Here is a 12,803-nt window from a genome sequence, read left to right as displayed (position 1 = left end):
GCTGCGGTGCTGCTGAATTCCTTCTGCTTCAGGAGCTGGAGAAATCAGAGCTGCACCTGAGCAGCCCGACAAACAAGGGCAGCTTGAGGCTCCCTGGGAAGGAGGAGGAGACCAATTGCTGGGGCTGACTTCTTTATTCACTTTTTTATTAGCCTTCAGAGCCTCCCTAGGAATTATTAAAGCCTCCCCAGGGAGCGCAGCACTGCGCAGGGAGCATTTGCTCACAGAGCGATGCTTCGTGCTGCAATAACACTCCATGCAAATGCGCCCGAGTGGCTGCACCCGTTCCCTCCCTCTCCTGGGCAGCGAGGCTCTGCTCCTTTAACCTGCTCTCCACGTCTTCGGCATTTGAGAATCCTCATTATAGACTCAGCAAGCAACTTCTTCTTTTTTTCTTTTTCTTTTTTTTTTTTTTTACCCTGGAACAGCTCTTTGCCACGCATGGGTGGATGGCAGAGGCAAAGGTGGTAGGCTTGTTACAAAGCCTCCGGTTGTCAGTCACAGGTTTGCTGGGTTAAAGGCAGCTTCCTCCTCGGGGCAGGGCTGTAAAGTGGGATTTGCAAAAATTTGGCAGGATTGGGGAATACAGAATCACAGAATTGTAGGGGTTGGAAGGGACCTTTAGAGATCATCGAGACCAACCCCCCTGCCAAAGCAGGTTCCCTAAACCCTATACCATGGGGTTGCAGCAATGAACACATTCAGGGGAGGTTTGGGGATGAACATTACCCTACGTACACACACCTACACACAGGGCAGTGGAGGCAGCACGGCCGAGGATGCAGTTTCAGACAGAGCTCATATTGCAGAGATGGCAGGAATCCCAGGTGCCAAAAGGACGTAACTCTGCCAGAGAACAGAAAAATGTAATTACTGGACGAGCCGGTGGGGCGACAGCCCTGACCCGTGAGACAACAAACCCACACAGCTCCTGCAGAGCCTGATGTTAGGGATTGTTTTTCCACTGTGAATATCCCACGCAGGGTAATTTCCATGCCTGAAATCAGCTTGTGAGAACAATACATCACTGCTTCTCACGTTAGGTTAAATGGTGGGGATGGGTGTCATCCTGGGGCTGCTAAATCTCTGTACTGCTCATCGGCCTCATCCTGATGAATGGAAGCTGCTGTGTTTCATTCCTCCCACGGTGTCTCCCTTGCTGCTTATGAGTTCTGGCTCAAGCAAGAGCTTGGGCCATATTACAGAGCATGCTGTCCTGCACGGTTACAGGAAATATCTTAAAAGCCAGGCAGAAGCACGGCTGTGCACCCAGGACAGCAGATGTGCAAAAGCCTGGGGTCAGGCAGGGAAGATTTTGGGGGGAGAATTTTTGTTTTTGTAAGCTGCAGCTCAAAGCTGGACACACTGTAAATAGGGATCATTAATCAGCCGCTCAGCAGCAAGCGCCTGCTGTTATTTATCGTAACAGCATAAATCACTGGGAGCTGTTACCATTTTAATTTGGGTTTAGTAGGGATTACTAGGGAAAAAAGTAACCCATACCTATTTAAAAAGTATATACCTGTAGCTGCAAGCACACAGAGGCATACTGGGGTGTTTGCTCCTTGGTTTTTCCACGGAAAGCAGCCACAGGGCTTTGAACCCAGGGCTCTGCCATGGTTCAGGCTGGGCACATGGGACTTGCAGTCACCCATGGATGCGGCACCTGGGGGGAAAAGCAAGACAGCAGGTCCCCAAAGCAGGGCACGGGGCCGGTGCTCCCCATGCACTGCATCCTCCTATCTGTAGCAACACCCCAATCGTCCTTTTTTAAAAACTGCTTTATTTATTTTATATGCAGCTCAACTCTGGGTCTATTTAGGCTAAAAGTGGGGCTGAGCCACCGTTGCACCACAGCAAGACCACAGCAGCACCAATGGCATCACACCCCGTGTTTTGAGCCTGGGGCTGCCGGGACCACAAGGATGCTCCTATCATCAAGTCCCTGCCATGGGGCTTGGAAGCAGCCTCCAGCCTCCAGCAGAAGGGAAAGGAAAGGGTTCTTGTTAAAAAGTCCTGGCACTTTTCCCTGCAAACATGCCCCGTGCCCACAGCCCCGGCAATGTCTCATCTTGATGAAACTGGTGGTGCCAAGCCCTGATCGATGTCGCAGAGCAGACAGCAGCCAAAAGGCGAATTTAAAAGTGAGAGCTTCAAAGGGGCTGTACGTCTTCAAAAGATGTGCAGGGAAAAGGGAATTAAATCCTGACAAAGGTGCCCTCACAGAAAGGAAATTCTTCTGTGCTCTCTCCATTTGGGGAAGAAAAAAGATTACAGCGCATCACCCCAAGACAACAAGGCTTACAGTGGCATGAGTGGTGCCCACGGTGCTTTCTCATGGGGTGGGATGGGTGTGCAGGGCCTGATCACGGCTGGCAGCTCACGGCCCCATTGCCCTTCAGCACAAAGTGGGGGTTAATCCTGATCAGGAATCGGGTGCTGGTATTTGGGAAATGAACATCCGAATATTGAGAGCATTTTAGAGGATTTATTTTTATTTCAACTAAAAGGGAAATACAAAGAACGTTATTTTTGGGCCAGACATTTCCAGGAGGCTTCATGTTGCAAGGATATGTTTGTAAATATCATCATAAATCAGATGTAAAGAGAATGAAGGTGATGCTGCACCCACACCTCAGCTCCCCTGTGCCCATCACCATTAATTGCCTCTGACATTTTTAACCCATGTTTCGTGTGTGCCTGATGAATGGGCACCCACCCAGGGAGTACTTCACCAAGCATTAAACCAGAGCTGAGGCTCGTGTTAATTATAATTGGGCTATTTATAATAACACTAATATAATCATGATAGTGTAATAGGACTAATTAGAGTGGGGCCAATAATAAGAGGGGTCACAGTACAGCAGCCCCAGCGCATTAGGAAATCTGCAGCCAACTTCTTCAAAGGTTTCCCTGCACTTTCATCCTGCTCAAAGGTAATCCAGCATCTGAAAGGTGCTGCAGAGCTCTGCTTTTTCCCGAGCACCCAGGCTTGCGGCACGCCAACCATATGTCTGACTCTGCCTGCTAGCAGATTGCACCAAATATTTTCCTTTCTCATCGTGGCTGAGCAAACAAACACCATCTGCGGGACTCGTCGAGGGAAATCCTGGCCCCCTGCACACCAACAGGATGGGACGGCAGCTATGCACATCCACCATGTGGCTGTTGGTGCCTGCCCTGGACCTCTGCCCCCACCTGTGACAAATCAGGACCTTGCCTTCTGCGCTCAGATTCAAAGTAATGTATTACTGAAATGCTGGCTCCCTTCAGAGGAGGCTGCCTAGCATTGAGCCGGGCTGTGGGACAGCATTTCAGTTTTAGTGGGTGCATGAAGGCAGGAAGTTACGCTTTTTGCTCCATCTACAGCTATTTCTTGATTTGTTAGATTTACCTATCCTGACAGGGGCTTTGGGCAATTTGAATCATGCCTGTGTTCTCCCTCGGCTGAAGTTTGCTGGCCCTTTCTTCTCCTTGGAGCCCAGGGGTCTGGGAGTGCAGCTGATGGGGTGCAGCGTGTTCCCTTCTCAAACCTTAATGCCTTTGGGAATAGAACTCCCAGGGGGGCCTTCTTCCTCCCACCTCCTTTGCTTTCTATTCGAAACTCCCGTTTTCCTACCCTGCAGAGGGTGAGGAGAGGAAAAACCAGCTGGGTGATCTCAATTTCACAAAATCCCTTGCAGTTTTGACTGAGGTGAGGATTCACAGAGAGCTCCTGCTGATCGTTGGGCCATTGGACCCAGGTGCAAATTGCCTGTCACCTCGGGGACTTTGTCACTCACCCTTCTGCAGCACCAGCTCCACAGCACCTGCTCCAGTCAGATCTTCTATGAGCGGCTTCTGGGTTTAGCAATTCACATGGCGAGAGCAGAACCGATGAACCACAGGCGGCTGCTGCCTTTAATTAAAAATGCCATGTCTAACACCAGCAGATGTTCCTGCTGTTGAGCCTCGACTAATAATTTAACGCTGTGTAATGCAATGCTGACTGTGCTGCTTAGTCTGAAAGCCTAATAGACTTTTTTTTTAATTATTGCTATTTCCTTCTGGGGATCAAATCCCTCAATATTAAAAATGTTAACATTTGCTTCTCTAACAGCTCTAACCAGTTCCTGCACCAAGTGATTTCCACAGCCCCGTGTCTTTCAAGTCCACAACGCCACCGGGGAGGTTCAGAATCAAGCTCATGGGGCTTTGACTATGCACAACAACCACCCCTAGGGTGGCCTGGCGAGTGAGCTGAGCTCAGCCTGTGAAGGCTTTGATTCAGACATCTGAAGAAAGAGGGAATTCACAGTGCAAGGCAGCTTCTCCTGGAATGGGTCTTTCTTCTGTTTTGATTCGTCGCCATGCAATGAGTCACACAGCGGTGGTCTACTTACTGAGAAGCGACAGGGTAACTTTGTTAATGAGCAGAATATCAGGCAGTGGTGTCTTTCTATAGGAAGGTCTTTACAAGGTTTGCCACGCTTCAAAATGATGCAGGAAGATGGTGACGGTGCCATCCTTTAACAAACAGAATACAAGGTAGCGGTGCATTTCGTATAGCAGTCTTTACCAGATAGGCCACGCTTCAAAATGACGTGGTAGGGTGGTGAGGACTCTACCAGTGACCTCCTTCAGCATCAGTTTTGCTCTGCAGCCCTGCGCTGTTGGAAATCCTACTACGTGCTCAGCACAGCCAGTAGCACCGCTGTCTCGGTGTGTTCAAGTCACGCATGCACCTTGCTCTGCTGCACATGACATCGGACCAATGCTGAAACCACTCTACGAGCTTTCTGTCACGCAGCAAACTCCTTTTAAAGTGTGGGAGCTTTATAATGCCAGGAATGGCTTTCCTCATACTTTCAATACTGCATAAACCAAATTTAGCAGTATATTTCTCCCCCCCCCGCCCCCCGGTTTCTGCATCGTATTTTTTTTTTTTTGCTCCTGACTGTCTGATTGCTTATAGTAATTCACTGCAGTGGAAGACATTTCTTAGATTTCCAAGAGCACCCACTCCTTAACCTTTATAAAACTAGGGCGAATGAATCACTGGTGACTTTTACATCTTTCTCGAACGCAAGTATTTGTTCGAGGCTGGCTGCCCAGGGCAGTACTTTGCCTTAGTTAAGCTTAGTTGTAAATGTTTGTAAATGCTCACACGATGTCTCAGCACAAAGGAGACCACGCTCACACAAGTGGATTTACCGAGACGGGCAATAACCGTATTTCAGCCGGGGGAAAGGCAGACGAAGTGCTTATCTGTTTTATTGTCCTATACAGTATATATCGGCACCTCATATTTTGCGAGCATAAATGCCACGTTGACTTAAGAGCACTATGGATCATGTGGTGTTTGTAATTTTGGCTCAAACGCTTTAAACCGCGTTCAAGTTGCAGCTGGGCAGCAAGTCCATTTGCCACCTTCTGGCACGACGCACCAGGGGATCATAGAATCGCAGAATCATTAAGGTTGGACAAGACCTCTAAGATCACCAAGTCCAACCCCAACCCACCCCCTTCATATGCAGCGATCACATCCCTCAGTGCCACATCTCCGTGGTTCTGGAATACCCCCAGGGACAGTGATAACACCACATCTCTCGGGCAGCTGTGCCACTGCCCCGCTGCTCTTTCTGAGAATAAATTGTTTCTAATATCCAACCTGAGCCTCCCCTGGAGCAACTTAAGGGCCAAATGCTGGTTGCTCATTTTTTGAAGCGCACGCAAAGAGCACAGCATCCTGGCGAGAGGGAGGAGGACGTTCAGCCTGCGAGCTGCTGATGTTTCATGGCTGTTACTGGTTATTCCGTGAGTTTATCCCACTTTCAGAGGGCTGATGGAGCAGGTCCCTGTCCCAGCTGCGTCGCCTGCTATCCTTCCTTGACTGCACTGACATCATGAGCACACGATGGGATGAGGCACCACCGGGGCTGACCTTGCATCGATGTTCTCCTCGCACCTATGGCTAATAGCAGCAGCAAAAGGCAACATTTAACCTTCTATAAAAAGCCATTCAGCCCAGCTGTTTCCCACAGCTTTCACCAGCCAAATCTGCCCGCTCCTCATCGCCGTTGTGATGAAGTTCCCTCACAGAACGGGCCGTTGCACCGAGATTTATGGCACGCTGCTGGAGCTTCTCAACGCGAAATGTCAGTAAAGCCCGTTACGTATCGCTTCTGGCACTTCTACTCTATCTTTTATTTGGCTTGGGAGTTATTTCTGCCTAAAAGTGATAAATTCCCGCTGGAGCCGCGTTATGTGCTCCAGTAATTACAGCGTGCAGGGGAGGTGCGGGCAGCTCCCTCACAGCAGCCGCTGTAGGAGCGGGAGTGAGGCCGAGCCGCGGGGCGTTGCCACAAAAACACCACAAAATCAATACAGGCGCGCTCCCAGCCCGCCGCCCGCCATTCCGCTCAGTCTCCACCCCCCCCTCCGTGAGCGGGGAGCGCCGCAGTCTGAGGGCGGGCTCCCCGTGTGCGCATGTGCGCGAACGGGCGCGCAGCGCTTGGCGCCTGCGCAGTGGTGACGGGCGGGGAATTTGGAGTGGCGGCGGCGATGCGTGAGGCGCTGCGCGGCCGCTCGGGCAACAGGCCGGCCCAGGGCGGCCAGCCCGGCCCCGTCGCCTCCATGGCGGGGCCGTGGGCGCACACCCGAGCAGCGCTGGAGGGGCTGGAGAGGGCGCTGAGCTGCTCCCTCTGGTAACGGCACCCCCTCCCATCCCCTCCCTCTTTCTCCCCCGGGGCTCTGCGGGCCGTCGCGTTACGCCTAACGCTTTGTTTCCTTCCTCTGCCCGCAGTGCCGGTGTGTTGCGGGAGCCCGTGTCTCTGGGGGGCTGCGAGCACGTCTTTTGTCTGTAAGTAGCTCTGAGGGTGGCCCGTGCTTCTCTGCGCTGGGCCTTGTGCTGCCGGGGGCTGTGCGGGCTGTGAGAGCCCCGTCAACCCAACCGTTGTGAGATTCCTGGGTGCTGGTATTTGTGCCGCACGGAGTCACTAAATGATTTGGGTTGGAGAGGACCTTAAAGAGCACTGAGCTCCAGTCTCCTGTTGTGGGCAGGGCTGCCATCCGCTGCCTAGGACCATGTCTCAGCTGGCCTTGGTCACCTCCGGGGTTGGGGCACCCACAGCTCTCTGGGCAGTAGTGCCAGGGCCTCACTTCTCTCTGGATCAGGAACTTCTTCCTGACATCTAGCCTGAATTCCTGCTCTTGTAGTTTAAAGCTATTCCCCCCTGTCCTATTGCTATTAGATCATATTAAAAAGTTGCTTCCCTTCTTGCTCAGAGACTCCCTTCAGCCTCCCTAGCAGCCTGCAGTGAGGTCTCTTCAGAGCCTTCTCTTCTCCAAGCTGAACAAGCCTTACTCCCTTAACTTTTCAAAGGGGAGGTGCTCAAGTCCTTTGCTTATCTTCATGGCCCTCCTCTGGACCTGCTCCAGCAGCCCCACGTCCTTCTTGTGGTGAGGGCCTGAGATCTGGACATAGCACTTCAGGTGGGGCCTTTAAAGGACAGAGTAGAGGGGGAGACTGTTATTACTGTGATTATAGCAGAGGAGAGGGTTGGCTGCTTCTAATTTCTGCTCATAAGCCAGTCTAGAGATACAACTTGTTAAAGCTGTAGTCGCTATGCCAATAATCACAGGATGGCCCAGGTTGGAAGGGACCTCAATGATCATGAATCCCTAATGCCCTTGCCACAGGCAGGGCCACCAACTTCCCCATTTAATACTAGACCAGGCTGCCCAGGGCCTCATTCAACCTGGCCTTGAACACTTCCAGGACATCCACAACCTCCCTGGGCAGCCGTTCCAGTACCTCATCGCTCTCATAGTAAAGAACCTCCCTGGGACATCTAACCTAAATCTTCCCTCCCTTAACTTAAACCATTTCCCCTTGTCCTGCTGTTATCTACCCTTCCAAAAAATTGATAAATTGAATGTGTAGAAAGACTTGCTGCCTGTACTGACAACCTATTTGCTCCTTTTCTTTAGCTTCACCTTTCTGCTGGAGCTTTCTCCTGTAGGCCTGAATACTAAAACAGTAGCAAAAGATAATTTCTTGCTTTTGTAGAGCTGATGACCGGGCAGATGCTCTCAGTGTCTCTTCCCTGTGGAATGGATCTTAGTACAAACGATTCATTTTCATCTAGACACGTGGATGGTTGCCCAGTTTTGGCCCTTAATTGCTGTAGAAGGTTCTGCCTTCTGGAGCAATTCCTTGCTTCATTTCACTACCTGCCCACAGTGTACTTGGGGAAGTAAAATAAATTCCAGAAGCTTGCACAAGGTGCAATAAGTATCTTCATATCTGTCTTATAAAGTGATTTTATAGGTATAATGTGGATTGCTGGAGGGTAGCATGACAGTGGTTTAGTAAACATAATTACATTGTTGGGTATCTGAGGCCTTGTGGTTTTAAATTGGATAATGCTGGCTTATTCTAGAGGATGAATTTCAAACCCACCGTTGAAAGAATTCCTTGGTTTTAGAAAAACTGCCAAGGCATCAGAAGGTGGTGTGTGATGTGGTTTGCATTGATGAGGTAGGAAAGAGGAGCCAGTAAGATTCTTAAGGGTACCCCAGCAGCTCTTCCATGCTGCTGAGAAAGCTTCTTTGCCATTATCCCAGCTGCAGTACCCAGTCATTTCTCCTTCGTGTGTCCAACCTTTTAGTCATCCATTCGGTATCTTTTGATGGCTGGGTCTTGAATAGCAGCTGCTCTTTTACATTGATTTGATCACAAACAAACTTGGCAGGACATGGGTTGGACCTGTAGAACTGGGTGAATCGTTTCTGATCCACTGCTAAAGAAATAACTTTTTTTAATATGCCTGGGAAAGGAGTGGGGTGGATGGTAAGTGCTGGCTTATGGTGCGTTAAGTGAAATGAAATGTGTGAAAGTAATGAAATGCAGTTGTCAGGTAACACATAATATAACTGGTTCTCTCTCAGCATGGGATTTATTATGAGCAGGGATATTTGCTAAGATTTGTTCCTGCAGTTTTGTCTGAGTAACTCTAAGTTAGCTGCAGTTACTGGCTGATGAGTGTAAAAAGCTAACAGCTTGAAGTAATTAGGAAATGTCATCGTATGAAAGTCCTGTTTCCTTTGCACTGCCTTTCGCAGACTTGGGATGCCGGAGGCCAGCTTTCCTGGAGAATGAGACCTGTGTGATTCTCATCTTTGCTCAAAGTGTTTTGTCTGTGTCACCTGGGATACATCAGAGCCAAGAGCTGTATGTCAGTCTTTGCGGTTTGAGACACAGGGCCTCAATGTTGAGGATCTTTGTGCTCCGAGAAGACTGAATGAAGTGCAAAACACCAACACCTAGCAGCAGCTTCTGCGTTCTTGTCTTGATATTATCTGAAGGCATGGATGGTACCTGTGTGATGTTTAAGGGAAAGATGCCAGTGCAGTTCTGCAAATAGTTCTCATAATGAAATTGGTAGTTGTTAAGCTTCTGGCCGTATCATAGAACCCTAGAATGGCCTGGGTTAAAAGGAACACAATGCTCATCTGGTTTCAACCCCCCTGCTATGTGCAGGATCACCAACCAGCAGCCCAGGCTGCCCAGAGCCACATCCAGCCTGGCCTTGAATGCCTGCAGGGCTGGGGCATCCACAGCCTCCTTGGGCAACATGTTCCATATCGGTATTTACAGCCCACGTGCATTGACTTTGATCTTCCTGTCCAGGTAACGGTGCTGTGGTATTACTTACCTTCTGTTGCTCCAAATTTTTAGTATGATCTGCTCATGTTTAATTTTGTACCTCTGCCTAGAGCTGTGCATCGTACGTGGTGGCAAGATAGCAAAGACGTTGTTGAGATTAATTCAGTCTTGATTATGTGAAGTTAAAATATGTTTTGTAGAATAGATTGAAATTGAGAAGTTACGCTGGATGATGGCAGTAGCAAATCATAAGGTCCCCCCATTGGACTAATGAATCTAAGATTTGAAGCTTGTGTCACAATAATAGTATTAGCAAGAAGCTACAAATGTTACATGACCTTTATTCAATAAACCTGTTTCTCCCCCATGTTATCTATTTATTGTTATCTAGAGACAAACAGCGATGGAACTTCAGCACACCTTGGAAATTTGGATCAAATTGTGGCTGTAGGAGTCATGTGATAACCATGACAGCACCCTGGCAAGGCTCTAGACTTAGCTTGCTTAATTATGGCTTGTCATATTGCCATGATAAATATGTCCTCTCCTGTGCTTGTGACTAGCTCGTATTTGCTTCACAATAGTAGTTTGTCAGTGTTAAGGAAAGAGATTCTCTGTGAGTGTTTGGCTCTGGAAAGGCTATATGCAAGTACAATAGATAACTTACACTGGGTAATAGATTTTTACTTTTGACTTCCAGATCTTGCATGGGCGACCATGTTGGCAAAGGGTGCCCGGTGTGCCACGTGCCAGCCTGGGTGCAAGACATGCAGATAAACCGTCAACTGGATGACATGGTCCAGCTCTGCAGCAAACTGCGGCGTCTCCTGGGTGCAGGCACCTCAGGTAAGAGCAAATATGGGCTTCTGGCAGCCGTCGATTCCAGACTGCAGCGTTTCATCTTGTGTACTTTATAGAGAATGAGCAGTGCAGCTCTGTTTAAGATTCTGAAAAGCTGTTACAAACCATGTTTGGGAAACTTGATGTGAGGGGAGCTGTCTGTATGGATTGCTGGTTCTTCAAATCTGTTTTACGAAGAAATCTGCATGAGCGGGTTATCCATAATTCATTAGAATCTGTCTTTCAAAATTAGATGAAAGTAGGATATATTCCCAAGTCTTATGGCAGTTAGTTGAACACACGGGGGCACAAGTTGTGGTGTCTTGTGCTCCTAAGGGAACGCAAATGTGTAACATCCCACAGTACACATTTCCTTAGGAGGGTCTATTAAAGGATTAAGACATTATCATGCCCTTCAGTGATTTGCATGTCAAGGTATGCGTGGTATCCCAGTAGTTTTCAGTTTTGGGTTTTTACGCACAAAACTCTGCTCTCTGCCTAGAGAGAAAGGGGGCAGGTCTTAATTCATTTATTTTATTCTGGTCCCTAACAGTGAGCTAGTTTTCTACAATGGGATTTTGTCCTTGTTGATTGTACAAGAAGATTGCAGAGTCTGTGCACTGGAAATTAACGTCTATCAAATTTCAGACTGATTGTCAAAGTAGGGAAGAAATGAACTGAGTGTAGGTGAATGGGTGACTCTTCTGTGAGCCTGGAGAGGAACCTCTTATGTAATACTGAGTTTTAGAAAACACTCATTTAGTTGTCAAATGCAGAAAAAGGAATTCTTGCTTCATTGTTGCTACTTAATACGTTTGTCTAAATAAAGGATCCTTTATCAAAGTCTGTGTTCACCTTCACGTTCATTAATGGGGCAGCTTCTTTTTGGCATCAAAATACATTGATGGGATGGGACTGGAAGCCTGTTGTCCATCTGCTAAGGAATATCTTTTCTATAAATCAAGAAATCTTCTGGAGCATAGGGAGTTCTAGGTGATGGCTTATGTGCGATGTCAGGGAAATGTCTTGGTGGTGAAGCCTTGTTAAAACCTAGCTGGAGGAGAATCTCTGGGAGGAGGCACTTGTGGTGCTGTAAGCAAACTGTTTAACATGCAGCTGGTTACAGTTATTGATATGGCTTGAATGTTCTGCAGATCTTAGAGATGGAGTGACTCTTACAGAATGGTGTGAACTTTCACTGTGCTAGAAGTTGGATACTACACGTAATGCCGTAGCACTTCTAAAATGAGGTTTGTGTGGTGTGGCTTAGCCATAGAAAAAATGAGGTTCTTTTCTCATTTGTTGTGTTTGGACTTTAAAGCAGGCTTTAGGTGAGTGTTTACAAGAGTGTTCTGTTTGAAGCTGAAATTATGAACTACTGGAAGCTTGCTTTCCATCACACCTTGTCTTTGCTCTGTGAAGCATCAGAAGTCTTTCAGATTTTATGTAATGATGTGAAGGGAAAAAAATCTGAGCTCATTGTGATGAAAGGTTCGGATATGTATGTGAGTGAGCACGCTTCTAACGGAGTTGTCTCCTGCTATGGGAGATCGTAGCTCCAGATTTCTGAGAACAAATCCTTCAGGATGCTTTGTCATTCTTATTTCTGGCAAATCTGTCACTTCTGGTAGACATTTGTCTTGAAGTTAATATATGCAAAGTGAAGTGTTTGAGTTTGGAAAATTGAGCTCTTCTTGTTTTAGAAGTTGCTTTCATGTTCTTCAGGCGCTACTTCTGCCCCGTCAATAATGTTTTCTTCTTCCTTCTGTTAGAAGGTCAGCAATCATTCCTATGGAGCAAAGGAGAAGAAGCAGCAGAAAAAGTAGTTGAAATGGGAATTGTTTCATACATCTGTTTTTGAATATTTGAAAAGGTTAAAGTTGAAGCCCTGAAGTTCCACGGTGCTCAGGAGGAGGGATCTTGCCTGCTAGTCCTCTGGGATAAAGGACAGCTTTCTGCACAGCTGTGTTTGTTCTAAGAAACTGTAGCAAATAATTCAGGGAAGATTGCACAAAACAAATTATCCTTCTCTTTTAATTTAAAGGGAAGCGCAGCGGATGACAGTACAGAATAATATGAGGGATGTGACCGGGGAGGACTGGCAAATAGCTTGCATTTCCTATCCACATTCTGTAGGTTAGCAAAAGCTGAGTCTCAAACTGAATTCATTAGAGATACTGCATCCTTCTCACTGCCCACTGTTGGAGATTTACAAGGATAATGGCAATCTGGCTGGCTGGTTTCATAGATGGAATATTTGTGCAACACTCTTCAGTTCTTATGCTATACTCTTTAGTGTTGCCAACTCCAAGAC

General features: G+C 47.8%; 1 protein-coding gene across 1 annotated transcript in view; it reads left to right on the top strand.

Annotated features, from left to right (window-relative positions):
- Positions 1-6,543: 6,543 nt before the first annotated feature.
- BARD1 (BRCA1 associated RING domain 1) overlaps positions 6,544-12,803 on the top strand; it is a 43,660-nt gene continuing 37,400 nt past the window's right edge. The window contains exons 1-3 of the mRNA XM_042874727.1: positions 6,544-6,686; positions 6,785-6,841; positions 10,350-10,495. Coding sequence (XP_042730661.1) covers positions 6,544-6,686; positions 6,785-6,841; positions 10,350-10,495 — 346 coding nt within the window. The remainder of the gene's footprint in view (positions 6,687-6,784; positions 6,842-10,349; positions 10,496-12,803) is intronic.

The sequence above is a fragment of the Lagopus leucura genome, unplaced genomic scaffold (genome assembly GCF_019238085.1).
Source record: "Lagopus leucura isolate 7727_CA_CO unplaced genomic scaffold, USGS_WTPT01 Super-Scaffold_100012, whole genome shotgun sequence".
Classification (NCBI taxonomy): Eukaryota; Metazoa; Chordata; class Aves; order Galliformes; family Phasianidae; genus Lagopus; species Lagopus leucura.
This window is presented reverse-complemented; position numbering and strand designations above follow the sequence as displayed.